Source organism: Rhinopithecus roxellana, chromosome 14 (assembly GCF_007565055.1).
Source record: "Rhinopithecus roxellana isolate Shanxi Qingling chromosome 14, ASM756505v1, whole genome shotgun sequence".
NCBI lineage: Eukaryota > Metazoa > Chordata > Mammalia > Primates > Cercopithecidae > Rhinopithecus > Rhinopithecus roxellana.
Window position 1 is genome coordinate 59,515,378 of NC_044562.1, and position 27,453 is coordinate 59,542,830.

The 27,453-nt window shown below is 50.1% G+C and overlaps 1 protein-coding gene across 10 annotated transcripts in view; it reads left to right on the forward strand.

Annotated features, from left to right (window-relative positions):
- The window catches only part of HDAC4 (histone deacetylase 4), a 355,816-nt gene that overhangs the window by 218,931 nt on the left and 109,432 nt on the right, over window positions 1–27,453 (forward strand). For 9 of the 10 annotated variants that reach the window (XM_030916068.1, XM_030916074.1, XM_030916075.1 and 6 more), the window contains 3 exons: window positions 6,019–6,169; window positions 18,522–18,642; window positions 25,689–25,810. In XM_030916068.1, coding sequence (XP_030771928.1) covers window positions 6,019–6,169; window positions 18,522–18,642; window positions 25,689–25,810 — 394 coding nt within the window. The remainder of the gene's footprint in view (window positions 1–6,018; window positions 6,170–18,521; window positions 18,643–25,688; window positions 25,811–27,453) is intronic. The other variant, XM_030916072.1, reaches the window with a different exon arrangement.

Genomic DNA, 27,453 nt, shown 5'->3' on the forward strand with positions numbered 1-27,453 from the left:
AACGGCCATCTTCCCTTGCGGTTTGTCAGCATTTTCCAAGAGTGCCAAGGGCAGAGGGTCCCTGTGTCAGAAGATCAAGAAACAGGCCTGACATCTAAGGCTGTGCTGTAAACAAGGAGTGTTGAAATCCAGTTTGTCCTGACAGCTTTCACTTTGCAGACTTTGCTCTGCAGATAATCTGTTATAAATCTCATAAGGTGGAATGCCTCCCTACACAAGCGAAGCGTGAGATCACACAGCGTTGCCGGGGGCAGTTAGGGAATCAGTCACCGTTTGTGACTGCTGGTTTCATTAAAACTCCACCACAGTCGTGCCTCTGGGAGTTTTGCCTTCCTGTGAATTTTAATCCCCAGCAGCCATGGTTGTTGTTTTCATTCTTTTTGAAATGATGGTGGAAAGAGCTCACTTTCCTTCTGGGTTCTGGCTGACAGGTGGATACTGTGGGACTGCATTAGGCTGCATCTGTCCGCTCTGTGTTTCCGCCCTGAGTGAGCTCTGAGTAGCAGGAGGGAGGGAGCCAAGGGGCCCTGTGCAGGTGACAGCCAGAGGGGAGGGGCTTGCCATAACGAGGAGATCAGTTCAACAAAGGATTGTGTTTTCTGAGCTGAGAAGCGCCCCGAAGCCCTGTGGGTTGTACATTTATAGGTTAACCTGCCGGTGGCCTTCCCAGTCTGCAGACAGTGGCCCAGGGACGCCCTCAGGGCACCTTTACCTGTGTACACAGCTCTGGCACCCCAAGGCAGAGTCCTGAATCTGTACATGCCCAGATGTTTGTCCTGGTAGAGGGACTTTGCTTGTGTGTGGCAGCGAGGAACACTGTGTCAGGAAGGTGTGCTCCGGGCAGTATCTCCCTAGTCTTGAGGGGGCCTGATTTTACCTTAGGATAACATCTAGTGTCTGCAGGAAGTCGGCCTCTCTAGGCGACATCTTTTGAAAGTGACGGTTTGATGATGACCAGGCCACACAGAGGCAAACCCAGGCCAGCTCTTCTGAGAATTCTCCCCATGCCACCTCTTCCAGTCCTCACAGGAACCCTTGGCGCAGGTCCCACGTTTAACCCAGCACGGAGAGCTTAAATATTTAGGTGGAAGTGTGCTGGCAGTGAGCAGATGGGCAGAGCAGGGTTTCTTGGCCAGGCAGCCTGCCCTCCAGCCAGCATGCTGCAGACCACCTGTGAGTCTTCGGAGGCCAGCGCTGCCCAGATGAAGGACATGGCAAGAGCTTGCTTATGTTTATCCCACCATCTCCCAGAAGTTCATTTAAGTTGGTTGTTCGGAATTAAGTTTTTGCCATGGGAAAGATACAGGTGAGATGCTTGGTGTGTGCAGCCCAGCCCCGACGGCCCTCCCTGCCCCTCCTGCACGCGCTGCTGCCAGGCATGGTGGGAGCCCCCTCTCCCTCAGCCCACCCAGGCCTCCTGCCTTGCCTGTGCCCACACATCTGCCAGGAGCAGCACTCATGCTGGAAGGCAGCCTGCAGGTGCACCTGCCTGGGTAGGGTCATGCCTCAGACCCTCCCCTTCTCCCTCTTTCCCTGGGTGTGGGCCTACCTCCCGCCACCTCTCCGGCTCTTCTATCCCCGTGCTCCTGGCTGGAATTGAGTCCCACCCCCTTTGTGAGGGCTGCAGGTGGGTGGGTGTGTTTGTGGACAGGGCTTTTTGTCTGTGGGGAGGGCAGGCAGGTCCTGTCCCCAGTGTCTGGATGCTGACCTGCTCTCTCTGCTGCCATAAATTCTCACTGTGTGTGACCACAAGTGTGACTGGACAGCCCTACCTAAAGCCCAAGGTCCCACTGCCCTGGACTCAGTGCGATTCCTGTGGGGCTCTGCCATCCAGGCCACTTCTGCCACCATGGGGCAGTGGGGAGGGAGGTTGGCTGTGGGCTGCAGGCTGCAATGGCCCAGCCCAAGTGGGCCGGGAAAGACCAGCACTGTGGTCTCTATCCTGGAGGCTGGGGCGGCCTCACTCCAGAGCTGTCTGGTGGGGGCACTGCAATGGGGCAGGTGGTTTCTGCCTGGGGACCCTTCCTCAGGGTGGGCCATGGGGAGCAGCAGCCCAGGACACCCTTCCATCCACATGGAGCACTCCTGAGAGGCCATGATGCTCATTTTGCTGGTTCACTGTCACCGCAAGTTTGAGGTTGCTGAATGCCATTTGGTTGGCCAGTGCATGTCTCTGTCCCTTGTCTGGGCTGGGGGCTTCACTTACAGAATGGAAGAATGAGGAGTTTTACCTTACAAAATTATACAGTTGATGTTACATTTAACATTGTGGACATAATGTGATTCGAGTTTCACACAAGTCACAGACACGCGGGGTGACTGGCACGTCTCATCTTGAGTAGGAAGAGGTTGTGACAGGCCGAAATCCTTTCCTCCCCATTGACAAGTGGCGCTGGGTGGTCGTGGGAACTGGCTGAGTCCTCAGCAGTGGGAAGCGAGGCCCAGGAAGGGGTTGATGTCCCTGGTGGGGCCATGCCTCCTCCCCCGCACCGCCTGTGACCATGAAAGGGCTTCAGCCAGGCTGTTTTTGCAGCCTGGATCTTCCCAGAAGCCTAGGGGTCTGAAAGGTGTGTGTGCTGGGTGCCTGGGGGCTGAGCTGGACCTCCAGGCTCTCGCAGGACAAGGTGTGGTAGCCACCTGGGAGCTGGCTCTGCAGGGGCAGCAAGGGTGTGGAGCTCGCCAGTCGGCTCAGGCCTCTCATGTGAAGAAGGACCCAGCAAGATGCCAGAGATGTTCCCGGACACACGCTGCCCGCCCCCATCACCTTGCCGATGCCACTGAGGTTCAGCGCCCACAGAGAAGGGCAGTGTCCTTGCACACTCACAGGCGCCTGGAGCACACGTGCTCACTCCCTTGCACGCACACTCACATTCAGAACACACACTTGGGTGCACAAGCACGTTGATGTGCACGTCTCTCCGTGCGGGCGGCCCTGTTGTCCTGGAGAAGCAGGCCCTGTAGCTGAAGGCTCGTGCCGCCTCCCGCCCTGAGCACACTGCGTGGTGGTGGGTTCTCAGGCTGTGGCATCTCGGGGACCCAGGCCCCTGCCCCTGCTGGCCCGACTCTGTCAGGGTTGCCTCTGCCCGTCTTTGTAATCCTTTTCACCTGCTTTCCTACCCCTCAGCCACTGTCATTTTCCTTTGTTATCACCTGTTGCTCTGAAGTGACGTACATCTGTTGTAGGGCAGCAGTCGGTCCCAACCTTTTTGGCACCAGGGACTCTGGTTTCATGCAAGGTGGTTTTTTCCATGGACAGGGGTGGGGGGTGCAAGAGGATGGTTTGGGGATGAAACTTCCACCACCTCAGATCATCAGGCTTTAGAGTCTCATAAGGAGCGTGCATCCTGGATCCCCTACACGCAGTTCACAACAGGGTCACACTCCTGTGAGAATCTAATGCCGCCGCTGATCCGGCAGGAGCTCGAGCTCCGGTGGGAATGCTCCCTAGGCTGCCGCTTACCTCCTGCTTTGTGACCCACTTCCTAACAGGCCAGGGATTGCCACCCATCCACGACTGGAGGTGGGGACACCTGCCGTAGAGGGATTGAAGAATACACAGGGATGACAGTGTGGCGCGGGTGGCATCCTGTGGGCGCCAGTCCTGTGCCAGCACGGTCACTCATGGAGCACAGGCGTCTAGTGGCTGCCTCGACCCACACCCTGCTCTATGCCTTGCTCATCCTTTCCCTGGCCTGAGCCTCATCCTCCAGGCAGAACCACCAGCTAGTAGAAGCCCCACTCTGGAGCCAGCCCAGAGCCCCTGATTCACTAAGTTTCCTCCACAGAAAGTTCCTTGGGCCACTCTGGTTGCCAGGATGCCTGCTCACCCCAAACCCTCTCACCATCCCCTCTCCCTCCGTAAGTGGAGCAAGACCAACAAAAAGCATCCCAACAGTGGCTGGGTGAGGCAGCTCACACCCCTCATCCCAGAGCTTCGGGAAGCTAAGGCGGGAGGATCTCTTGAGCCCAGGAGTTTGAGACCAGTCCCTGCAACAGAGCAATACCTTGTTTTGTCAAAAAAGAAAAAACATCTCTGGGTGCGGTGGTGTGCACCCGTAGGCCCAGCTACTCAGAAGGCTGAGGTGGGAGAATGGCTTGAGCCCAGGAGTTCGAGACCAGCCTGGGCAACACAGCAGGACCCGTTTGCTACAATTTTTTTTTAATTAACTGCCATCTATTTGGGAGTCTGAGGTAGAAGGATCACTTGAGCCCAGGAGGTCAAGGTTACAGTGAGCTATGATTGTGCCACTGCACTCCAGCCTGGGCAACAGAGGAAGACCCTGTGTCTAAAATAAAAAAAGACAGTGGGACAAGAGACAGCTGGTAACTGAGCAGGTACTGGGGACAGCAGACAGACCATGAGGGGGACACGTACGGGCCACAGAGGTTGGCGGAGAAGCTCTCCCCAGCAGGCAGGTGACAGAGCTCCTCACACCTGTGGAGGCCTGGCACTTCCCCTGGGCTGGCCCAGGGGCTTGTGTGGAAACTGAAGAAACTGTGTGCAGACAGAACCCTGGAGTGTGCGAACAAGAACAGAGCCGTCTTGGAGGAGCGGGAGGGTGTGCGGGAGCCCTGGAGCGTGGGCTGGGTCCCAGGGCAGAGGTACTCTGGGGTTGCAGGAGTCCCTCTCAGGGTGTCTGGTCAGTTGCACCTTCCCACACTCATCAGCGCCAGGCCAAATTATTCCTTTTCACCTTTTCTAATACCGTGAGTGAAATGGGAAATGTTCACTAACAAGCTTGAACATTGATCCCCATTTATCTTTAAACAGTTCTGTGCATCTCCTGTTCTTTTTTGCCCAACTTTTTAGTGGGCTGCCTGTCATATTCTCATTAATGTATAACAACCATTTATGTAAAATTTATCTGTGTGTCATAAATACCGCAGTTTTTATTTTACCTTCTGCCTTTTAATTGTTATTAAGACAAACATTTTTTTGTCTATCAGTTTTTGAAATATGAGATATAATTTATACTCAGTAGAATGCCAGCCCTTAAGGGTGCTGTTGGGTGACTGTGCCCTCCCCTATGGACACTGGAGAGGTCGGACACTCCATCCACTGGGGCGTTTCCTCCGGCCTTGGCCCCTGCCACCCTCCCTCACCTCCGCAGAGGCAGCCTTCTGATGTTTATCCTTGTGCATTTTTTCTGTTGTAGAACTTCATGTGAATGTAGTCAGCCCTCCATACTTTTGGGTTTCACCTCCACTCATTGAGTGGATCAGATCCTCTGCGGAGGATCAGAGCCTGGAGACACTGAGGACCAACCACCCGTATTTCCATGCCAGGCCGTGGTGGAATGTGCGGAACTGGAGCTGCGAGTGCAGAAGTCCCGTGGAGGGTCTTCCAGTCTCGCCTCTTCTCTCTGCTCTTTCACCCTCTGCCAACACCTGCTCTTTAGCAGTTCACCTGTGTTTTCTTGTGTACACGTAGGTTATTCTTTTTTATGGTTAGGTGGTGTTCTCTTTAATGAACACACGTCATTTGTCCAAGTGTCCACCTTCGAGGGAATGTATGGGTTGCATCGAGGCTGGTCTGACCAAAACTCCCATGCACATTCTTGTACAGGCTTTCTGTGGGTGTGCTTCCGTGTTTTGGATAAATAGCTAGGAATGGGATTGCTGGGTCTCAGGGCAGATGTGTGTTTAACTTTATAAGAAAGTGCCCAGCAGTTTTCTGAAGTGGTTGTACCCTTTCATGCTCTCTTCACTATCTTTATGTCGTTCTCAAAATAGCATTTCCAACTTGCAAGATAACATAACTCTGCTTGCATATTTTCTTCTAGCAAGCCAATGGCTTTTGTTTTTAATATTTTCCACTTAAAAGGTAAGACAATGCCCAGAGCCTGGAATGGCCCTGACTTCTTTTTTGGACTGAAATAGCAGCACTGCAGGGCAGGGCAGTGCCCAAGGCCACACCAGGGCAGACACATGGGGCCTGGGCTGGTTTCTTGGGTCTTCATCGAGTCTCTGTGTGTGGAGCCTGGGCTCTGACCATCTGTCTGCTCCTTCTCCTTGCAGCAGCAGCAGGAGATGCTGGCCATGAAGCACCAGCAGGAGCTGCTAGAACACCAGCGGAAGCTGGAGAGGCACCGCCAGGAGCAGGAGCTGGAGAAGCAGCACCGGGAGCAGAAGCTGCAGCAGCTCAAGAACAAGGAGAAGGGCAAAGAGAGTGAGTGCGGGCACGGAAGGCCGGGCAGAGGGAGGCCGGGCAGAGGGAGGGAGGCTGAGTGCGAGTGCAGAAGGCTGGGCAGAGAGAGGGAGTGGGGGCATGGACTCCGGAAGGTGGGGGGCAGAGGGAGTGAGTGCAGGAGGGCACTGGGGCAGCACATGGGGAGTAGGGAAAGATCTAGGGGCAGCTGAGCCTCACCGTGGTGACTCTTGACACTTCGCCTGTGCTGGGTTTCTAAGAAGCAGGCCAGGAATGGGACTCCCACCCCCTGACAGGGACAGTGAGTGTAGCGTGTGTCAGCCCACCCTTGGTTAGCTCCCCCAGTGAACCAGAGTCCATGGATTTATCTTCATCCAGGGCTGCAGGATTCAATATTAACATCAAAGCAAGGGGCATTCAGCCCGACTTTTGGTTTGATTTAAACATTTTAAAGACTATTTGGCAGGATTCCTAATAGACTTAAAAATATTAAAAGCCATAAAGCATGCCAGATGCACAGTGAATTTCATCTGTGAGTTCTGCCCTGCATTTTTCAAAGTACTTTTCTTTCGGGAGCATTTTGTAAGTGCCTTGAAAGCAGGTGTTAGGTTGTAGAGCAACTCACGGCCCAGTGAGGGGCGGGTGTTAGGTTGTAGAGTGACCCAGTGAGGGCCAGCAGCGTACTTTTCCCATCTGCTCCTTCCACTGTGAATTTTGCCTTCTGTGGGGGCTGTGTTTGTACATCTGGAGACCAGTGTGGTCTGTTTTCTTCTAAGGAGAGCCCACACTTGATACTATCCAGGAGAACATTCTATTTGCTGTTTCCCACTTTGGAAAATTAGAGGGACGCATCTACTGAGGAAAAGGTCACAGTGTCGCCCCTGCTGACTGCAGGCTGCTGGGCCAAGGACCCGTGGGCTCCTCTGCACGAGGACAGTGCCCAATGTCACCAGCGTGTCTGAGCCCTGACGTGTCCCTGGGGTGCAGGGTCCACTGTGGGGCTGAGTCTGCCCTGAGCATCCTCTCAGATCTTCACTTAAAAGAGCCCTTGGCTCACTGTGTGTTTGTATTCTTTCTATGGACAACTTGTTGCTTTAAGTGACACAGACAGTCAGAATCTAATCACCAGAGTGAGGGGACTTTCACAGATACTCGGAGTTTCTGCCCAGGACTTCCGTGCTTAGTTGAACTTACCTGTTTCTGGTAATACTGAAAATGAGCGGAGGTATACATTTTCCTCAGGTAACAGAATTCCAGGTAAGGAGAGTAGAGCGATTTACTCTTGTAGGGCTGGCCCATAGGTAGGAAGAGAAGTCTTTGTGCACTTCCCCCTTCCGCAAAAATAACTCCTCTCCTGACATTTAACATGGAAGATTAATTTGCCTGCTTTTGAAACGTATGTAAATGGAACCCTTAATATGTAGGATTTTTGTGTTTTGCTTCCTTCTCTGGACGTTACGCTTGTGAAATTCATCCCCATTTTGCATTTAGCAAGAAGTCATTCGTTATCTATTATATATTGCTGTGTGGCGTCCCATTTATAAATGCACCAATGTAGTCATTTCTTCTAAAGCTGTTAGATACTTGGCTTGTTTCCTAACCAGAGCTATTAAAAGCAGTGGTGCTTTGTGCATTCTTGGATGTGTTTCTTGGTACATGTGGGCAAATGTGAAGTGGAGTTGTTGAACTTTGGGGCATGCATGTTGTCAGTATTCATATGTGATGCCTAAAAGTTTTCAAAGTGGTATACCACTTTACACTCCTACCAGCCACGTACGGGGGTTCCTGTGGCTCCATGTCCTTGTCAACACTTGCTGCTGTCAGTCACTTTAATTTCAGCTCCTCCTCCTGCCCTCAGCTGCATTTCTTTGATTACCAATAAGATACAGTTTATTTTCATAAGTTTTGTGGCCAAATGAATATTCCTCTTTCTGTGAAGTGCTTGTTCAAATCTCTTGCCCATTTTTCTGATGGGGGAGTCTCCCTTTTTCTTGATTTGGAGTTGTTCTTTCTATATTATGGAATCAAGCCCTTGGCCAGTTGTACATGCTGTAAATCTCCTCTTCCGCTCTGTACTTTGCCTGTTCACTCTCTTAATGTTATCTTTCAGGCACAGAAATTCTCCCTTCTAATACAGTTTCAGTCTTTTCCTTTAGATGATTTTGTGCATCGAGAAATCTTTCCCTTCTTCAAAATCTTGGGTACATCCTCTTTAATGATCTCTTAGGAGCTGATTCTACCTGGAATTGATACCAGTGGGGTTTTGTTTGTGACTGCATTGACTCTGTGGTTCAAATTAGGAAGACTTGATACTTTTACAACATTGATTATTTACCTTCTTTAATTTTTCTTAATATTTTCTTAATAGTTCTATGTTAAGGAGATGTGCATGTATTTGATTAAATATATTTCAAGCCATTTGATGGCTTTGGTTGCTATTGTGAATGGCTTGGTTTTTATAATTTTGAAAAGCAGTCAATTTTTGACTGTTGACTTTGTGTCCAGCAACCCTGTTAAATTCAAATATCAAACATTAATAGATTGTTTTGAATATTCAACATTTAGAATCCTGTCATCTATAAATAATGACAAGATTGCCTCCTTTCTGATTGGAATACCTTTTATATCTTTTACTTGCTTATTGTGTAGAATGGACTGAGATTGCCAGTAGAGTATTGAATTGTGGTCATGATATCAAGGCAGGCACACTTGTCTGGTTCCCAGTTTCCTGTTAAGTGCCATGTTTTCTGTAGGGGCTTTGTTTGTATTTTTTACTCATTTGTCTGCTTGTTTTTGATAGGTGCTATTTATCAGATTATGGAAGTTTCCTTTCCATTCCTTGTTTGCTCAGGGTTTCAGTACGAATGGATATTGATTTTTATCAGGTGCTGTTTCAGCATCTTTTGAGATGTTTGTATGATTTTTTGGCTTTATTTGGTTAATGAAGTAAAGCATATGGATTTATTTGAATATAAATTCTAACTGGCATTTTTAAAATAACCCCAGTCAATTTGATTGTAATACATTATCTTTTATGTAGTGAAAACTTGGATTTGCTAATATTTTATTTTGTATGATTGCAACTGTGTTCATGAGGGAGATTGCCAAGCAGTTTCCTTTCTCATAATGTCCTTGTCACGTTTTGGTGTCATGACTATGCTGGCCTCAGAATGAGTTAAGCATCATTCCTCTCTCCTTTTATATTCTCTGGCAAAGTTTATTTAACATGGATATTATTTTTTTCCTTAAATATCTTGTGAAACTTACTGTTAAAGCCATCTAACCCTAAGGTTTTCTTTGTGCAAAGGTTTTTGATTACTTATTCAATTTTTAAAATAGTTAATGGGACGTTTTTTCCCCCTGGATCACTTTAGCTAAGTTGTATTTTTTTTTAAAGAAATACATGCCTTTGTTATACATTTTTGAATTTCTGGCTTAGTGGTTTCCGGTGTCATACCCTTTTCTGGTGTTTTGGCGTCTGTCAGACCTTCAGTGATGTCCTCTGTTACACTCCAGATATTGGTTGTTCATGCTTTTTCTCTTTATTGCTGCTGTTTTGTTTTGCTTTTGTTTTCCTTGGTCATTCTCTCCAGAAGTTTGTCAGTTATTCTTTTCAAAGACTGGCTTTTGACTTTATGGATGTTGTTTGTTGAATATCAATTTGATTAATTTCTACTATTTTTATTATTTTTCTATGTTCTATTTTCTCAGGTTGTATGGTGGCTTTTGTAGCTTTTTGATGTAGTTACATAGAGCATTGATTTCAGCCCTCTCTTCTAATGTGTGCTTATATAGCTATACATTTTCCTCTAAATGCAACTTTATCTGCATCCCACAAGTTTTGATTTGTAGTTTGACAATCTTTGTCTTTCCATTAGTTTGGCCCATTTACATTTAATATAATTATTGATGCATTTATGCTTAAATCTGTCATTGTACAATATGAATTCTAATTATCTCAACTATTCTAATTCGCTTTTCTTGCTTTTAATGTATTTTTTAGTGATACATGTGTGTGTATATATATATATATTTTTTCACCAGCTTGGTAGTCACTATTTTGCTGTTTCTTTACTGATTATCGATAACCTTATCTAAATGAATACTTTTGCCAATTCTGACAAAGCAAGGGTCTGGAATACTTTCACTCTTAACTTATATACCATTTTGACCTGTATTTAACTCTCAGCTTACCTTTAACGTCACAAGACATTGTTGTTATTATTTTATATAGTTAAGATTTACTAATAAATTTATCCTTTTCCACTTTTATTCGCTTCTTCATGTCTGATCTTTCATCTGTGATACTCTTTATTTGCCTTAATGCAGGTCTAATGGCGATGAATTTTCTTCCTGTTCAAAATGTGATTTCAGGTTAATCTTTGAAGGTTATTTTTGCTGAGCATAGAATTCTAGGTTTGTCTTTATTTTCTTTCAGCGCTTTAAGAATGCCATTCCATTCTCTTCTGCCATCTATTGTTAATCTCCAGAAATCAGCTATCCATCCTATTGCTCCTTCTTTGGAAATACTCTTTTTTCCCAGGCTATTTTTACGATTTTGTCTTTGATTTTTTTGAAGTTCTTTTTTAATGTGCTTAACTGTAGTTTCTTTCATTTTAATTTCTTCTGTTTGGGACTTGTAGTTCCTAAATCTGTTGTTTTATACTGTTGTGAATTCTTAGACCTGATTATTCTCAGACTTCACCACAATAAGTAATGACTTTGCCCCAGTCTCTCCATTTAATCTATCTGGGACTGTAGTTATATACCTGTGTTGGATTAGCTTTCAGTATCCCCTGAGTTTCTGAACTTATTTTTGTGTCTGTGTTTCCCTTTTCTTTTCTTCAGTGTGGGTATTTTCTTCCAGTTTATCATCCGCTTCCCTAATTTGTGCTTTACCTGCACAGTAATCTGCTGCTAAACTCATCCACTGGATTTTACCTTTATTTGGTTTTCAGTTCAGGATTTTCATTTGGTCCTTTTTCATAGTTTTCCATAGACTTTCTTGATCTTATTTTTTTTCTGCACGTAGTGCAGTTTTTTGGAGTCTGACTTGATAACACTCTCCGGCCCTGTGGCAAGGCTTCCTGCCTGTTGTTTCTCTCTCTCTCTCTCTCTCTCTCTCTCTCTCTCTCTCTCTCTCTCTCTCTCTCTCTCTCTCTCTCTTTTATGTCAGATTGTGTTTCTTTCTACACTTGGACGTTTTAGGTTGCATGTCTGACTTTGTGCTGTTGTGATGATGGGAGACCTGGGAGGGTGACACATTCTTTTCGAGTGGACTTTGTTTTCCTTCTTGTAGTTGACCAGAAGTGGCCACGCTTCTTAAGCATCTGAATGTAGTCAGGTCTGGAGCTGATTCTGAGTTGGGTTTCAGGCCTCCCAAGGGCTGGTGGATTTCTGGCCATCGTTACTCATAAGGCATAGCCCTTTCAGGTCCTACCCACAAGCCCATGAGGTTTACTGGGGTCCTTTGATTTTCCTCAGTTTTCATGGCCCTATCAAGGGCCCGTTCGGAAACCCACTGCTGACTCTAGACAACGGGCTGCCCGAGGGTGGGGTCCCACTTCCCGCAGCCCCAGTCTCTGACCTCGGCCCTGGCGTTCCTCGCTGCCCTAGTTGCTCTCTGTGCCTTCAGACAGAAGACTTGGGTGCTTTGTCCAGACCTTCTGACCGTTTCCCGTAGGTTTAATTGAATTACCTGAATACAAATTCTTGAAGTTACATTATTGAAAACACAATGTGCTTGGAGTGCTCCAGGTTTCCTAAGCTGTTCTTCTTTATACTGTTGTCTGGAGTGAAAGGATATGTTAATATTTGGTTTGGTGGTTTGCCTTTATATAATTTTTAGATTGTGAAATTGGCATTTTGCTTTTAATTAATCTGCACTAAATTTGAAGTTTTTCCAAATAGGACATTTTTGTTCATTTGTTTGTATTTGAAATCCTTGTGTTCTAAAACGAATTAAATAACTATTCAGTAAATTCAGTTTGTAAGTTTATTTTTAATGTAATGAATGTTATTATAACAAAATAATGTTAAATTAGAATTGGGATATGATCTAAACTGTATTATTATGCCTGTATTACTTGGTACATTTTTATAAATATTTGCTATTTCAAACTAGGTATGTTTTTCCTAAGAGTACATAGCTAATGCACTCTGAGTTTTAGTTTATTTCTCTGTTCAGCTATTTCCAAGTTCTTAGTCATTGTTTTTGTCCATAAAACTAACACTTTTATCAATTACCACAGCATTTTACTCTTGAAATAATAAATGTACTTTCAATGTTTTTTCACTTTAACTGGTAGAATTTCAAGGTAGAAGAGGCCTCTGAGGAGGGTTTCTATTCCATCTGAGGTCTAATGTTTGCATCAGGATTTGGAAGTGAGGACTAAATCTGCATGATGGCCCTGGCTCCTGTCACACTGATTTGATAAGATGGTGACTTATTCGCCAGGGATTGCCCACAGGGGAGAAGCTTCCAGACATGGCTGCAGAGGCCCTGAGGAGAAGGACCCTGCAGACGGGGCTGCACGCATGCTTGGTCTTTGCATGCAGATCCGGGCCCTCTCGGTAGCGGTGCTGTGGGTCTCTGTTCACTCCAGGGTGTTCTGCTGAACTGATCCCGAGTGGAACCCGGCTGGCAGGGTTCTCGCTTCTGAAACTGCTGGAGTGACCCTAGTGTGTTGGCTGGGTTAAGGGCCAGGAGTCCAGCTGAATCCTCTGGCTTCACGTGTGAGGAATCTGAGTAGAGGCTCCATGGCCTGCCAGGCAGGGCCCACCCTGTGGGGTTGCTTTCCACTTTAGAAAGCTGCCTTCCGTAGACAACAGCGCGTGGTCCCCCTGGGAGCCCTGTGCGCGGGGTTTTGACGTGTCTGGCCTGTGCTGGTGACACTGCAGTGCAGAAGGCGTGCATTGGACCCACATCGCAGGGGCGTGTGCCACAGCCCGAAGCACTGGGGCCTCCGCCTGGGGTCTGACCTCCTCTCCACGCTTCTGTGGTTCACCAGGAGCCCAGTGTGGATCCTATGTATTTTTCTTTGGAGTAGGGAAAATAGTTGCTTATCAGAGAATTGAAGTTTAAAATTTAAATATCAGCTCGTTGATTTGTGCCACAACTAACCAACAAATAAGTGTTTCAGATTGCTAAAAAGCAGCTTGGTCTAAATTACTTCCTCAGAGTTTACCAGACTCTTCCAATAAAAATACCATCTTGAGGTTCACAGAATATGAAAAGACTTCACTTCAGAAAACATTTTGGATCCGTTTACCAGCCCAAAACAATCCCTGCACTGCATCCAAAGCGCCGTCCACCCTTAACTGGAGCTCTGGAATGTTCCCTGCTCCGCTCTAGCCCCGTCACAGGCGGCAGTCCCGGTGGATTTCACTGTGGATTTGGGTGGTCAGGTTTTATTATTAATAATAAACTGTGTACAGTTGGGTACTTGGCAAGCTTGTGTCGACTCTGCAGCCCTCAGAGTGTGGTCTTGTGGTGAGGACACAGGGCCGCAGGCCCCTGTGGTGGACGCCACTCGGGGGCTCTTATGTAAGCGGGGCCCAGGGGCCGGCGTCTTCCCCCATGAAGGAGGTTCTTGTTTGTGCAGGCTGGAGGGGCAGTGGCGGCCAGCGCAGAGGACATGAAGCATCTGCAGCGTCTAAGCATTTGAAAACACGGTGTGCAGCATCTGCTTATTCTCCTGGGTTTTTTTTTTTTTTTTTAAGTGAATTTCTTATTGAGTATTTAATAAATATCATTACACTTGTAAATATTTACATTACTTTTAATTTTAAATAATTCTTCACTTTTATTCATTGATACCAAGTAATGCGATTCATTTGACAGACTGGTGGCAGTTTTCATCACATTGAGCAAGAACACACTGTCTTTAACCAGCTAGGTTTTGGTTTAGATTAACGGCACTTGGGAATCTGAGACACACACCTCTTCACATCAGCTTGGGGAAGGAGCAGGAGCAGAGTGGACTCTGCCCGGGCAGTGCGGAGCGAACACAGCCCCGCTTTCTCTCACTGCCGTTCACACGCACAGCCCCGCGGGGAATGGAGCGAGGTCACTGAGCAAGTCCTCTGCTTTGTGTAAAAATGACGTGAAAGGCTGCTCCTGAAAGTCATTAGGTGTCCGTTCTGTGAGGTTGTGCCTTTTTCGGAGGCAAGCGGGTGGGGAGAAAAAGGAGCCCTTTCAGGCAGAAGCCAAGCGAAACCTGCCACAGCTCCGTCGTCTGGACTCACCAGGTCCAGGCCCTGGCCCTCCGGGAGCACAGCCGTCCCTCCCCACCTGCCCCGCCCCACCCCACCCGGAGCTGCTGTCCTCCTCTGTCTGCCCCACTTAGCTGTCACTCGCTCGCTTACTCCTTAGGTCTGGGGCGCACTCTCTGCCCCCTGGTATGGGAAGAACTTGGCCTCTTTTATCCACCACTTCATCTCTGCGGGCCAGAACGGGCTGGTGTCTCATAGAGCCTCTGTAGAAACCTCCGTCCAGGGGATGAGTGATACTCAATGTGAATTAAGGAAAAAAAAAAAAAAAGTAAAAGGAAAAATTAGGGAGATCTACTCTCCATTTATTGAACGGGTTTTTTTCATTCTAGAACTTTAAGTGAGAAACCTGTTGACAGATGAGCGTGTGTATAACCAGAAGTGCAGAAACAGGGTAGGGGGTCAGAATCAGCCCTTCATTTTGAATACTCTCCTAGTAAAGTCCGAAAGATCAAAAGAAGATTCCTTGGTGGTTAGGAAGGTCATGAATCGATGACTTATGTTCCTCATGTTTCCTGCTGGCCAGGCCTGTGCTGGGCGTGGGTGGGGCATGAACCCCAGTCATGCCCACCCCCCTGCATGCGGCATGAACCCCAGTCATGCCCACCACCCAGCCCTGCATAGAGGAAGCCAGGCAGGACCCAGGCTTGTGGCCAAGTCACCCTTTGCCACCGAGTGGTGTTTGCAGAAGCAGGGAGAGAGTGTGGGTGATAAAGTAAGGTCTGCTGGCCCTGTTCTGGGAGTGCACGCCCTCCCCCGTGGAGGGCCAGTGAATCCACAGTAACAGCTGTCCCTGGCAACCAGTGTTTTGAGGAGGTAAGGCTGACTACACTGAGTTTGGGTCTGCTGGAAAGTGTTGAGGGCGTCCTCATCCTGCACACTGAGAACCTGCTTCTTGTCCTGCTCTGCTGCTTCCACTCAAAGACGGCCGTGTAGAGGGACCTGCAGGGCCGTCCCCTCCAGCTGGCCATCTGGGTCCTCATCCTCACAGTCGCTATCACCAGCATCATTGTGCGGTTTGACTACTTCCCTGCACCCCAGCAGCATGGGTAATAGCATGGGTAATACCCCCCAAAAAATGTTATCAGTGTAAAGGCAAAAACTTGAAGTTACCCATTTCACTTTTCATTTCTTTTATCCGTAAAGTTAAGCTGATTTAACATACTCACTGGCAAATTTGCCTTCTCCTTTTGAAATTGGTCTTCTGTGTTCTCTGCTCACTTATCTTCCCCACCACCCGGCCTTTCCTTTTATTCCTGGTTGTGGAGGCAGTTTGTATATTTACGGGGTTAACTCTGGTTTATGTCTGGGTCTGTTTTTCCAACGTTCGCAGCCTGTTGCTGATAATCTTTTAGGAATTCCAGTGATCATATGCCTGGGAATGGTAGAAGCGAATGGTTCCCATAAGTGTATGATCTTCTGACAAGTCCCCTTACAGAAAGGCGGTTCTGCTAAAAGTGCTTATCTGTGACATTCAAGTCTAACGGTGGGCGCCCTATCCCTCCCGCCCCCCCACCCCCACCACCACCCCACCTGGGGCAGCGCTCACCGCAGTCACGACTTAGGTGATGAGACCATCTTCAGCAGCATGAGCTGGGGGACGTCACAGGCACAGCTCGACTCGGGCAATGGCATTATTTTCTCAGACCATGAGAGAGCACCAAGCCTGAAGCCTCATGCATCATGGTGGGGCCTTCCCGGACCCATGCTGGTGGCCATGTAGTTAACGTCTTTGTGTGTCCCTGGCTAGGCTAGTGCAGGCCCCACCACAGCCTGGGTAGACCCTGTTTCCAGGGGTCTCGTTGCTGACTGACCCTCGACCAGCCATTGAAGTTCCACCTTGATGTAACGGGAGTGGGGTTCTGCCGTCGGGAACTCAGAATGTGCCTAACTAACAAAAACTCCATTTGTGAGTGGCAGCAAAGACTTTTGGTATGTAATGAAGGTGGCAAGGAAAAGACATCTTTCTAATGATATTAATAATTTCTTAGCAGTTGGTCAAAATATCCATAGAGCCTTATATGCCAAAATCCATTTCTGAGCCATCAGAGTGAGTCATGAAAAAAATTTATCAAATAACCAAATGAATGAAAACTCAACACCAGAACCAAGGATAAAATTAAAATGATTGCCTATTAAACCTTTGAAAGGAAGAACAGTTGCGAAGTTTTAAGGAAAGGGAAAACTCACAAAGGAAAAACTAAAATAGACTTTATAAAAACAAGCGTTTTAACACTTTACCCCAGTTGTAAGAGGAAACAAGAGGCAGGGTAAATGTGTGCACACACACACGGAGCAGCTGAGCGCCGCGAACCAGGGCGTCTGTGAGACTTGGTAACTGAGCCGACCTCACCTGAGGCGCACCTGGCCACCTTTGTGTTCTCCCTCCACAGCTGGGGCATGAGAATACCTATTTATAGGTCTCATGTGGGGCTGAACCAGGCCAGGGCTGGCATATACTAGGCTCTCAATACAGCCATTATCGTAAGAAACCCACGCAACTCCAGTGGATACAACTGTGAAACACACACACACACACACACACACAGACCCACAACAGCGCCGTGCACATCACAGAAAGATTCCTAAGAACACGTAAGCCAAGGACATGAATTATCTCGCAAGAGAGGAAATCAGTGCGTGTGCAGTGGTGCTCAGGGAGGCCTCACGGTGATGCCTGCTGGCTTTGTAGCTTTGGGCACGTGGTGATTGGAGGACCAGCAGGAGGAGCAGCTGCCCCCACTTCAGGTGGATGGGTGGTTCAGGGGGTCAGTGTGTAGCAACGTTTCGTTTTTGTTTTGTTTTTTTTCTTTTGAGACAGGGTCTCACTCTCATTGCCCCGGGTGCAGTGCAGTGATACCGTCTTGGCTCACTGTAGCCTGGACTTCCCGCGCTCAGGTGATTCTCCCACCTCAGCCTCCCAAGTAGCTGGAACTACAGGCACATGCTACCACACTTGGCTAATTTTTGTATTTTTAGTAGAGACAGGGTATTGCCTTGTTGTCCAGGCTGGTCTTGAACCCCTGTGGTCAAGCAATCTCCCCTCCTCAGCCTCCCAAAGTGCTGGGATTCCAGGTGTGAGCCTTCGGGCCTGGCTTATGTGTAGGGATATTTTGGACAGCAATTTAGCAAGATGTGCCAAGGGTTAGAATAGTAAGTCTGTCAGATGTAGTCACTTTGCCAGTCTGACCTAAGCAAGTAATTCTAAAGGTGGTCAGTGTTACCCACTCATAAATGTTCACTACAGCGTGGTTTCTAACAACCAAAACTGCCTCCCAGTCAGGAAGTGGTTTTATAAACATACTTCACTCACCTCACGGTGTGTTTTGACCATTACAAACGCTATCTGAATATTATGCAATGCTAGGAAGATACTTAAGGTGCTGTAAGAAGGATAGAAGTACTGTGTGGTTAGATTGGAGATCTGAGGAGAGCAGGCTCCGTGCTAACAGGCCTTGTGTTCAGGGTGAGACTGGCTTTTTTTGCCAGTTCCCTTTAATGAGGCTTTGAAAAAAAATCACCGCCACAAAGAAAACCACAGTTTCGACTTCAGTCCCACTTGGTGCAGTCACTCTGCCTGAGTCTGAGCTGCCAGGCTGGAGAGGACAGGCGCTGCCCTTTGATGCTGCTGGAAGCAGAGCTGGCCGTCATGCCGGCACAGGTGTGGATGCACGCCTTCCTGTGCGACTGGCTTTGTCCCTCGTGATGCTTCCATTTGCACAAAGCCTTCTCTCTTAGATGCTGCTTTGCGGTAGCAAGAATGCAACCACCACACTACCACTGCCTAATTCAGAGTGTTCTTTTATATAAGAATATTAAAACTTCCTTCAGAAGTGTTTGTGTTAGCTAACAATAAGTCTTTGGGATGATTAAATCTGCATTTTAAATAGAATGCAATTATGTAAAATCTTGATGGGAAGAAGACCTCTTATTAAAACCCCTCCCAGCCCTGGTTCTTTGAGGAAGCGCTCAGGGGACCACAATGTCCTGAAGGTGCATAGCCGTCCCCAGCCCTTCCCTCCCTCTGTGGCTCCGCTGCCCTGCATTGCTGCTGTAGGGCAGAGCTACACTTCACCCGCCGCTGTGCTTTCTCCCACACCAGGTGCCGTGGCCAGCACAGAAGTGAAGATGAAGTTACAAGAATTTGTCCTCAATAAAAAGAAGGCGCTGGCCCATCGGAATCTGAACCACTGCATTTCCAGCGACCCCCGCTACTGGTACGGGTAAGTGTGGGTGTGGGGAGCACCCTGGCCTCCTCTCTGGGGGCCCAGAGGACCATCTGAACATTGGTAGATTTGCATGGACCCAGCTGTTCACCTTCTGAGGCAGGGAGGGAGGGTAAGGGATTGAAACCCCAAGCACAGTGGTGCTCGGATGTGGGTGACGTGGTCTGGGGGTACACTCGCACGGTGGCCATCCTCACGGGGTGGGCCGTCCTCCAGAGAGTGACATGGTCTGGGGATACACTCACACAGCGGCCATCCTCACGGGGTGGACGCCCCTCAAGAGTGACGTGGTCTGGGGGTATACTTGGCGCGGCGGCCATCCTCATGGGGTGGGCCCCCCTCCAGAGAGACTGAACAGTCCTCCGGGGGCTGGCGCCTGTCGTTACTCTTGGTAATGTTGTGCCATTTTTCAGCCACAATAAGAGCCACTTAAACTGGAACTCTTGTCTGAATCCTCTGTGCTCCTACAGCGCTCCCATCTGACGTTTCAATGATTCTTAGGCTAGTCAGGAAGCCCCTGTGGTACTTCTATTATTTTATGCTAAGAAACCCTGCCAGAGCCCATGCAATTGACAGGGACCACAAAAGACTTGTTCGTCTGAGGACTGAAGAGAGCCGGCATGCCATGCAAAAGACGGCCTTCGGAGGCGAGTTCACAGAGCCCAGTGCGAGCGAGTGGCGAGGTGATGCGGCTTTCAACAGTGAGCAAGGGCAACAGAGGATCGCTTTGAAATGTAGTTTTCTGCTGCTCTCAAGGTTCATTTCATTTCTAGAAAAAAAATCCCATAAGGGAGTTTTTGTAAATCGAAATATCAGTAATTTCATTGGAAAAAAAATAGCTATTCTCAAGCGTCAAAATGGACAGCTATGTGTAGTGAGACCTCCCACAGCTCGGACGCGATCCCCCTTGTTTCCGTGGAGGCCGCCAGCTACCCTGACATCCCAAAAGATGTTTCCAGCACAGGTGACCCACACCCTCCGCTCCGGCAGCCGCTGTGCTTGCCAGGGGCACATAAGCTGCACTCACGGCAGACACACCGCCCGGATTTGGGTAACTCAACCAGGGACACAAAAACTCACAGGGAGGAGTGAGACCAGTGTCTGTGGGAGGCAGCACGTGACAGCAGTGAGCCATGGGGACCTGAGAGAGGAGGAGGCTTCCTGAGAATCGCTGGCGATCAGCACCTGGGAGCCCCTTTGGTGGGGGGACCCTGATCTGTGCCCCCAGAGCCAGTCCATTGCCTGGACTGGTTGTGGAGAAACTCCATTATCCCATTGGCTGGGCTGGGGTGTGGGGTTGCAGGGCAGAAGGAGCAAGGGACAGGAGTGTGGATCGCGGTTCAGATGGTGCCCCTGGGGACCAAGCTGGAAAGGGCAGGATGAGGAGCCAGGGGCAGGGTGGGCGTGGGGCCTGGCAGAGGATGGAGAGCTGGAGTGCAGAGCCTGCTGGGCCGGGGCGGAGCTGCCTTAGGTCCCTGTGTACAGGGAGGCTGTGAGGCAGCCGAGCAAGGGAGCTTTGAGAAGACAGTGATGGGAGTGGGGCAAGCACAGGCAGCCCTTTCTGAAGAAGAGGACAGAGTCTGGGAGGCTGCAGCGGGAAGATGCAGGACCAGAGCAGTGGGGCCGCTGGGAAGCAGGGGTCACAGTGAGCACAGGGCAGCCCCCGGAGGGTGGCCACGGCAGCATGGAGGAAGGTGGGAAGCCGACGCCTCCTCTCCCAGGAGTGAGTGGAGAACGGACAAGGGGCAAGGCCGGCAGGAATAGAAGCCAGGCAGTGACTTGGACCTGGACCTGAGGGGAGGATGGAGCAGCAGGCCCAGGGAAAGGCTGCACCTGCAGTCAGGGAGGCCACGGGAGAAGGGGTGGCCTGGGGCAGCCTCAGGGCGCTGAGGGACGTGCTGAGAGACTGGAGATAGGGGGCTTCCAGGGAGGAGGGGTGACAGACTGGCTGGGGCTGGGAGGACTCACTTTTCATGGAACTCCCTGGGTGAGCTGGGTGCTCAAGGTGGGCGTCTTGGCCTGGACAAGGCCCGCTTGCCCTGGCTTTAATGGCAGGGGGCAGGGTTACCTCTTCGCAGAGGGCTCTGGGGACATTCAGGTTGGAGGGGGAAGGACTTGATCTCAAGTCAGCCAGAGGACAGGTTTGTTTTCATGGAGTCTGATAGTTTTCTTGTTTTGCCATATTTGAACCCTGAACTTAAACATCATGGAGTGGTGGCAGAAACTTTGTCAGAAAACCGGCTCTTTGTGGAGAAAGAACTGAAACCCTGACCCCAAGCTTCACACCATGCATGATTAGTTCAGATGTCATAGACCTGAGCATAGACGCGAAACTGATCAAACTTCTGGAAGGAGACCTAGTAGAAACTTTCCCAACCTTGATGGGGAGTGGGAGGCAAGATTCCTTAGGTTGCCAAAATCATCGACTGGATACCAAAAACCCAAAACTTGATATTTCCGCAAACCGAAACACTTCTGCTCTTTGAAATGCACCATTAAAAAAATTAAAAGGCAAGCTACGGAATGGAAGGAAATATTCACAATGCATATATCTGACACACCGCTTGTATCCAAAATGTAGAGCTCGATCCTATAGCTCAATAGTAAAAAGACAAGCCGCCCACTTAAAAATATGGGCAAAAGGTTTGAACAAGTTCCTCACAAAAAAAGGCATGGGGATGGCCAGTAAGTGTGGAAAAAATGCTCAACATCGCTGGGCATCAGGTAAATGCAAATCAAAACCACGGCAAGCAGCCCCTTCATCCCTGTGGGGATGGCCGGAGTTACACAGGCCGGGTGCTGGAGCAGATGCTGTGTCCTGGACCTCGGCGTGCTGCCTGTTGGAATCCGAATCACACCTGGGGAAACAGGCAGGCAGTATCCTACAAAGACACATACCCACCAACCCTGTGACCCACCAATGCTCCTTCTCCGTATTTGCCCAAGACATACTGAAAGCAAGCAACACGACAAGTCGCCTTCTTACAGTCACGGTCACCAAAGAATGGAAACAACCAAGCTCCCATCAACAGGGGAACGGCCGTGCAAACTGGGGCCCCTGCACGCACTGGAATGCTGCTCCGCAGTGACAAGGAACGGACCACCGGAGCCTGCAGCAGCTTGGGGGAGCCCCAGAGGCATGGTGCCTAGACAAAGAGGCCACCCCCGTGGTTCCACTGATGAGAAATTCAGAGTCAGCAAAGCGAATCGGCTGTGAGAGAAAGCAGACCAGGGCTGGGAGGCTGCAGAGATGGGTGGTGCTGTGGCTTCATCAGGGCGCCAACTCCGAGGGTGTTTATGTGCATCAACGCGTCCAGCTTTAAGACTGTTGTGACGAGATGGCACTTTCCCGTGTAGCTGCCACAAGCCACACGTGGCTCCCAAGCACTTGAAACGTGGCTGGGTCTGCCAGGACATGCCGTCGATGCAGAGTGTGGGATTTCGGACACTCGGTCTGAAGGAAGGACCCACGGTGTCTTGTCAATATGTTTCTATTGATTGTAAGTTGAAAGGATGGCCTTTATAATGGTTTAATCGAATACTAAAATTCCGTCCATTTATTTTTAAGCCACGTTAATGTGGCTACTAGGAACTTATAAATTTCGGATACGGTTCCCATCATGTTCACTCTGCTGGCGTGTCCTGGCGCATGTGGTTCATCGTTTTATTTCTTGGAAATCACTGGTACGAATCTGATGAAAGGGGAATGGTTTGGAATTGAAATGGTTGGGTCTGTGTGAAGCTTTATTCTACAGTCAAGCCAGTGTTTAGAAGAAAACATTATTTGCTTTTCCATCTTCCTCCAGAAGACAAGGATTGCCTTTAGGTGCGGCACCGGGTTGGCCCCAGGGCCCCCTGGGGGCTGCGCCTTGGCTCCTGGCCTGGCATCTGTGTCCCATCCCCGGGCTGCGAGAAATGAAAGGTTGAAAAACTGGAAGATAATTTCTGGTCAGGGTGAGGTACAGGGAGCAGCTCTGCAGGTTCTGCCCTCGGGGCTCTACGGGGTGGCCAGTGTGACTGTGTGTGTGAGTGTGGGTGTGAGATTCTGGTGAGCTTAGTGTAGGGCGTGAATGTGGGATGTGGGTGTGTGGAGTGGGTGAGGTGAGTGTGGGGTATGAGTGTGAGGTGTGGGAAAGGTGACAGGTGTGTGAGATGCGGGTGTGTGTGGGAGGTGGGCGTGGGGTGTGGGTGGGTGTGAGGCATGAAGTGTGGGTGTGTGGGGTGTGGGTGGGATATGTGTGTAAGTGGGTGTGAGGTAGATGTGGGGTGTAAGTGGGATGTAGGCATGAGTTTGCGTAAGGTGAGGGGGTGTGGATGGGTTTAGGTTGTGAGGGGGTGTGGGGTGTGGAATGTGGGTGTGAGTAGTGTGCAGTGTGGGTGGGAGTAGTGTGCAGTGTGGGTGGGTGTGAGTAGTGTAAAGTGTGGGGGCGAGTAATAGTGAGATGCAGGTGTGAGCTGGTGAGCTGCGGATGTGAGTGGGTGTATTGTGAAGCGTGGGTATGAGTGTGTGTGTGACGTGTGGAGGTGAGTCGTGTGAGATGCAGTTATGGATATGGGTGAGGTGTGTGTGGGTGTGAATAGTGTGAGGTGCAGGTATGTGTGGGTGTGAGTAGTGTGAGGCATGGGTATGAGTAGTTGTGTGATGTGCGGATGTGAGTGGGTGTTACTAGTGTGGTGTGCAGATGTGAGTGAGAGTAATTGTGTGCGGTGCGGGTGTGATTGCAGCAGGGATAGAGCTTCACTTCTGCTCGCCCTGCTGGATGCTTCTTCACGGAGGGCACGCATGTGCGGTCTGGCCTGGGTCCATGTGACCAGGGCTGGGCAGGTGTGACCGGCCCTGATGGTGGGGGCCACCCTCTCCTGGTGTCTGAAGGGTAGACGCACCATGGGGTGGGCCCTGGCGGTGAACTGGGCTGTGCAGGAGGTGAGGTCGCTCCTGTGGGGTCTCTGGATCCATCCAGGTGGTCCAGCGGGGCGGCGCTGGCATTTGGGGTCAGGGCTGAGCCCCTCCTGCACCTGCTGCTCTGCTCGTTTTAAGATTTGACAAGAAAATGGGGGTTTTAACACTGAAAGCTCCTCAAAAGATCAGAACAGTAAGAGAAGGTCTGTTAGATCTTAAACCAGTGTAACTTTTGCAACTCCTGCTTCACTGTAAGCAAACCCTACCGTTGAAATATAATAATAATTTTATTCTGTGTATTTACATGGTTTATTATTATGTGAATACTGATCTTTTTAACACATGGGATGCATGTGCAAGTCACTCCGTGTTTCCTATGAGGGAAAAAGTGAATGCAGACATAGTCCCAGACTGTCACTTGGTGTTGAAGAAGTTTGGAATCAGCCAAGATCACATTCCCCATAGGACACAATCTGAAAATACTCTTTGGTAGAGAAAAGAGTGTTGCCCCCAGACCTTTTCATGAGATTCTGAGAGGATGAGCAGAACTACAGGGAAGAGAAGGGAGGCTAGCACAAGGCCGTGGTCCCACTTGGAGGCCACAGGCCCTGCACAGGTGCAGACAAGTGTGTCCCAGCCTGACTGCATGGTGGAATTCCCCGGGAAATAGCCAAAAGCTGCTTGGGATTGGAGGTGTGCCCTGAGCAGTGGGCGGGGTTGGGACGTGGCCTGAAAACTGTGCGGTTTTCTGGAGCTCCCCGACTCCTCAGGTGATGCACGGCCCAGCACTGCATGGCCTAGAACCCCACGGCCCAGCACCCCACGTTCCAGCACTCCACAGCCCAGCACTCCACGTTCCAGCACCCCACAGCCCAGCACCCCACTGTTCCAGCACCCCACAGCGCAGCACCCAATGTTCCAGCACCCCATGGCCCAATACCGCACGGCCCAGCACCCCACATTCCAGCACTCCACAGCCCAGCACCCCACATTCCAGCACCCCACGTTCCAGCACCCCACGGCCCAGCACCCCACGGCCCAGGCGCCTGGGCTCGCCTCCTCGATTTTGTCTGCGAGTGTCCTTCTGCACATTCTTTGCGCTGGTGTGCTCTCAGATATTTAAATATACACCTGTACCCGTTTACAAGCTCCCATTCTTAATTCAGAGAACTCCAGGTGCATTGCTGTGGCGCACTATGTGTTCACATAGTCTAACAAATTCCAAATAAGTAAGTTGGCAAATTTGTTTCTAGTCATTAAGCAGATTACACAGTTTAAAGACTCAGAATTTATTCCACTCAGCACAGTGTTTTGAGCAAGACTGAGCTGTCAGTGCCATCAAAAAAGGCCTTGCTGATGGTCATCTGGGTGGCAGCCTGCATCCCCGCTCTGGCCCACGGCCCACCTCCTCCCATGTCCCTCCTCTGGCCATCCTCCTGGCAGACTACTCCTGTCTTGCCGCCTGGAGGGTGTGGAGTTGTACCCGGCTGTTCATACAGGAAGTCCCTTTCGTAGGTCAGCTCCCTGGGCACAGGGTATCAGTAGCTGCCATCCTGTTCCTACCCCAGAGAGGGAGGTGACTCTGGTGAAGGCGCGGATGACGATGGGTGCCTTCTGCTGAGAGGCGGCCCCATGGGCTCCTTCTCTCCAGGTGGCAGAGACAGCCCCAGACATCATAGCATTTGTTCTTAGACCGTTTTTTGGCCCATCTCGGCTGCCTATGACCTCACCTTTGATTCCTTACGCCATAGCCTACTGTCTTCCTCTGCCCCTCCCCACCAGGGACAGGCTCTCTGAGTGGCCAGTGGTGGCCCTGGTAGAGAACAGACTGGGCTGGAGCCATCTAAGAGGACAGGGCCAGGTGCAGAACGGCCACCAGGAAAACCGCCAGAGGTCTGCCCATCCCAGCCCGGAGCACTGCCGGTCCCACAGAGGAGGATGTGGGCATTGGATGTTTACTTGCTTGTTTAGCATCCTGTTTGTTTCCTTTTAACTTCAGCTTGACCCTAGGGAAGAGGTGCGTCTGTTGAGGTGGGGCTGAGGTTTCAAGGGAAAGATCATCCTGTGTGTGGCTTCTCGGCTGCAGCATGCCTGGGGCAGTGCCCTGGGCAAACTAAACCGTCTGTCTTTGCCTTCTCTCCAGGAAAACGCAGCACAGTTCCCTTGACCAGAGTTCTCCACCCCAGAGCGGAGTGTCAACCTCCTATAACCACCCAGTCCTGGGAATGTACGACGCCAAAGATGACTTCCCTCTTAGGAAAACAGGTCAGTGTCCCAGCCATGCTGTGGGCCGGGAGGCCTCCTGCACAGGCACCTTCCCCGCCACAAGCCACGCAGGGCCCACTGCTGTCTTCCACTTAGAGAAGGAATCACCTGCAGATTTTTAAATATTTGCTCCTTTCATCAGAGCATCATTTTGAAAAGATGTCCTTAAGCATTCCCTTATTATTTATTCCGAAAGAAATGAACCCCACGCATGTACCACTGCTGAAGACTCCAACTCACTTTGAAAGCACACTCAGTTTAGTTTTGTTTCGGTGGTGTGTTAGGCTTTGCCACACTGAGGGCATCCCACAGTGGTCGCGGGGTGAAGCGGTTCCCGCTGGTGGGCCACGTGCCATCTGAAAGCAGGTGAGCCTGCAGCCTTCAGGGATGGCTGTGGGCAGTGCCCGGGCAGCAGGGCCTTCCAGGACCCCAGAGTGGGAAGGAAATCTTCATGAGAAAGAAATTCACTGTGTCCTGCAGGGGATATCCCAGCTGGGCTCAGAGTTACGTGCCACTCTTCTGTCCTAAGCCAGAGGGAGAAGGACATTTAGGCACAAGCAGGTGCCTGGACCATCTTTGAAGCAGGGAGAGGCGGCTGCAGCAGTGTCTGATAAGTCAGGACGGAACCTCTGGAACTTTCTCAGGGGCCACGGAGACACTGCCTTTAGATAATGATTAAGGTGGCTGTGGGCAATGCGCTGGGGTAGCAAGAAGAACAGAGGCCGGGGAGTGCCTTCCAGAGGCTCTGCCCAGAGAAGTGGTGAGGGCAGGAGCCGCAGCAGGCGCTGAGGGCGGGCAGTGCCTCATCCCAGGTACGGCCAAGTGGATACCACACACTGCAAGACAGTGTAGGAAATCCCAAGGCATCCTCCCTAGGGGGCGGCTCTTGGAGGTGAAATCCTCGGGGCACCACTTTTTCTTGCTACACAGATTCTGTGTTATCCAAAGGTTTCGGCCAATTCTGGGCGGAAACAATGCACTCAGTCACACGAAGGCTTCTTCCCTGGAGCAGTGAGGCTTTGCAAGGGGCTGCTGGGGGCCGCATCAGGCCAGCCACGTCCCTGGAGCAGTGGGTCGTATCAGGCCAGCTGTGACCCTAGGGGAGTGAGTTATATCAGGTTGGCCATGTCCCAGGTGGAGTGGGCCGTATCGGGCCAGCCATGTTCCCGGTGGAGTGGGCCCTATTAGGGTGTATAGACAGTGGTGTCCCTGGAGCAGTGGGCCGTATTGGGCCAGCCATGTTCCTGGTGGAGTGGGCTCTGTTAGGGTGTATTTAGACGGTGGTGTCCCTGGAGCAGTGGGCTGTATCAGGCCAGCTATGTCCCAGGTGGAGTGGGTCATATCAGGCCGGCCATGATCCGAGTGGAGTGGGTCATATTGGGCTGGCCATGTCCCTGGAGGAGCGGGTCATAACAGGCCAGCCATGACCTCAGAGGAGGGGCTGTATTGGGATGGTGGAGACCCTGCTGAAGAGGGCCATATCAGGATGGCCATGTCCTCTCCAAGTCAGAGGCACAAGAATCCTGCAAACGGGTGCATTTCCATTTGGGCCATAAGCCTTTATTGGGAAAAGTGAACCTAGAGCTGCTGCTGCTTTGAGTTTCATGGGTGTGAGCCTGTGGTTCTTACTGATGCTTCTACTG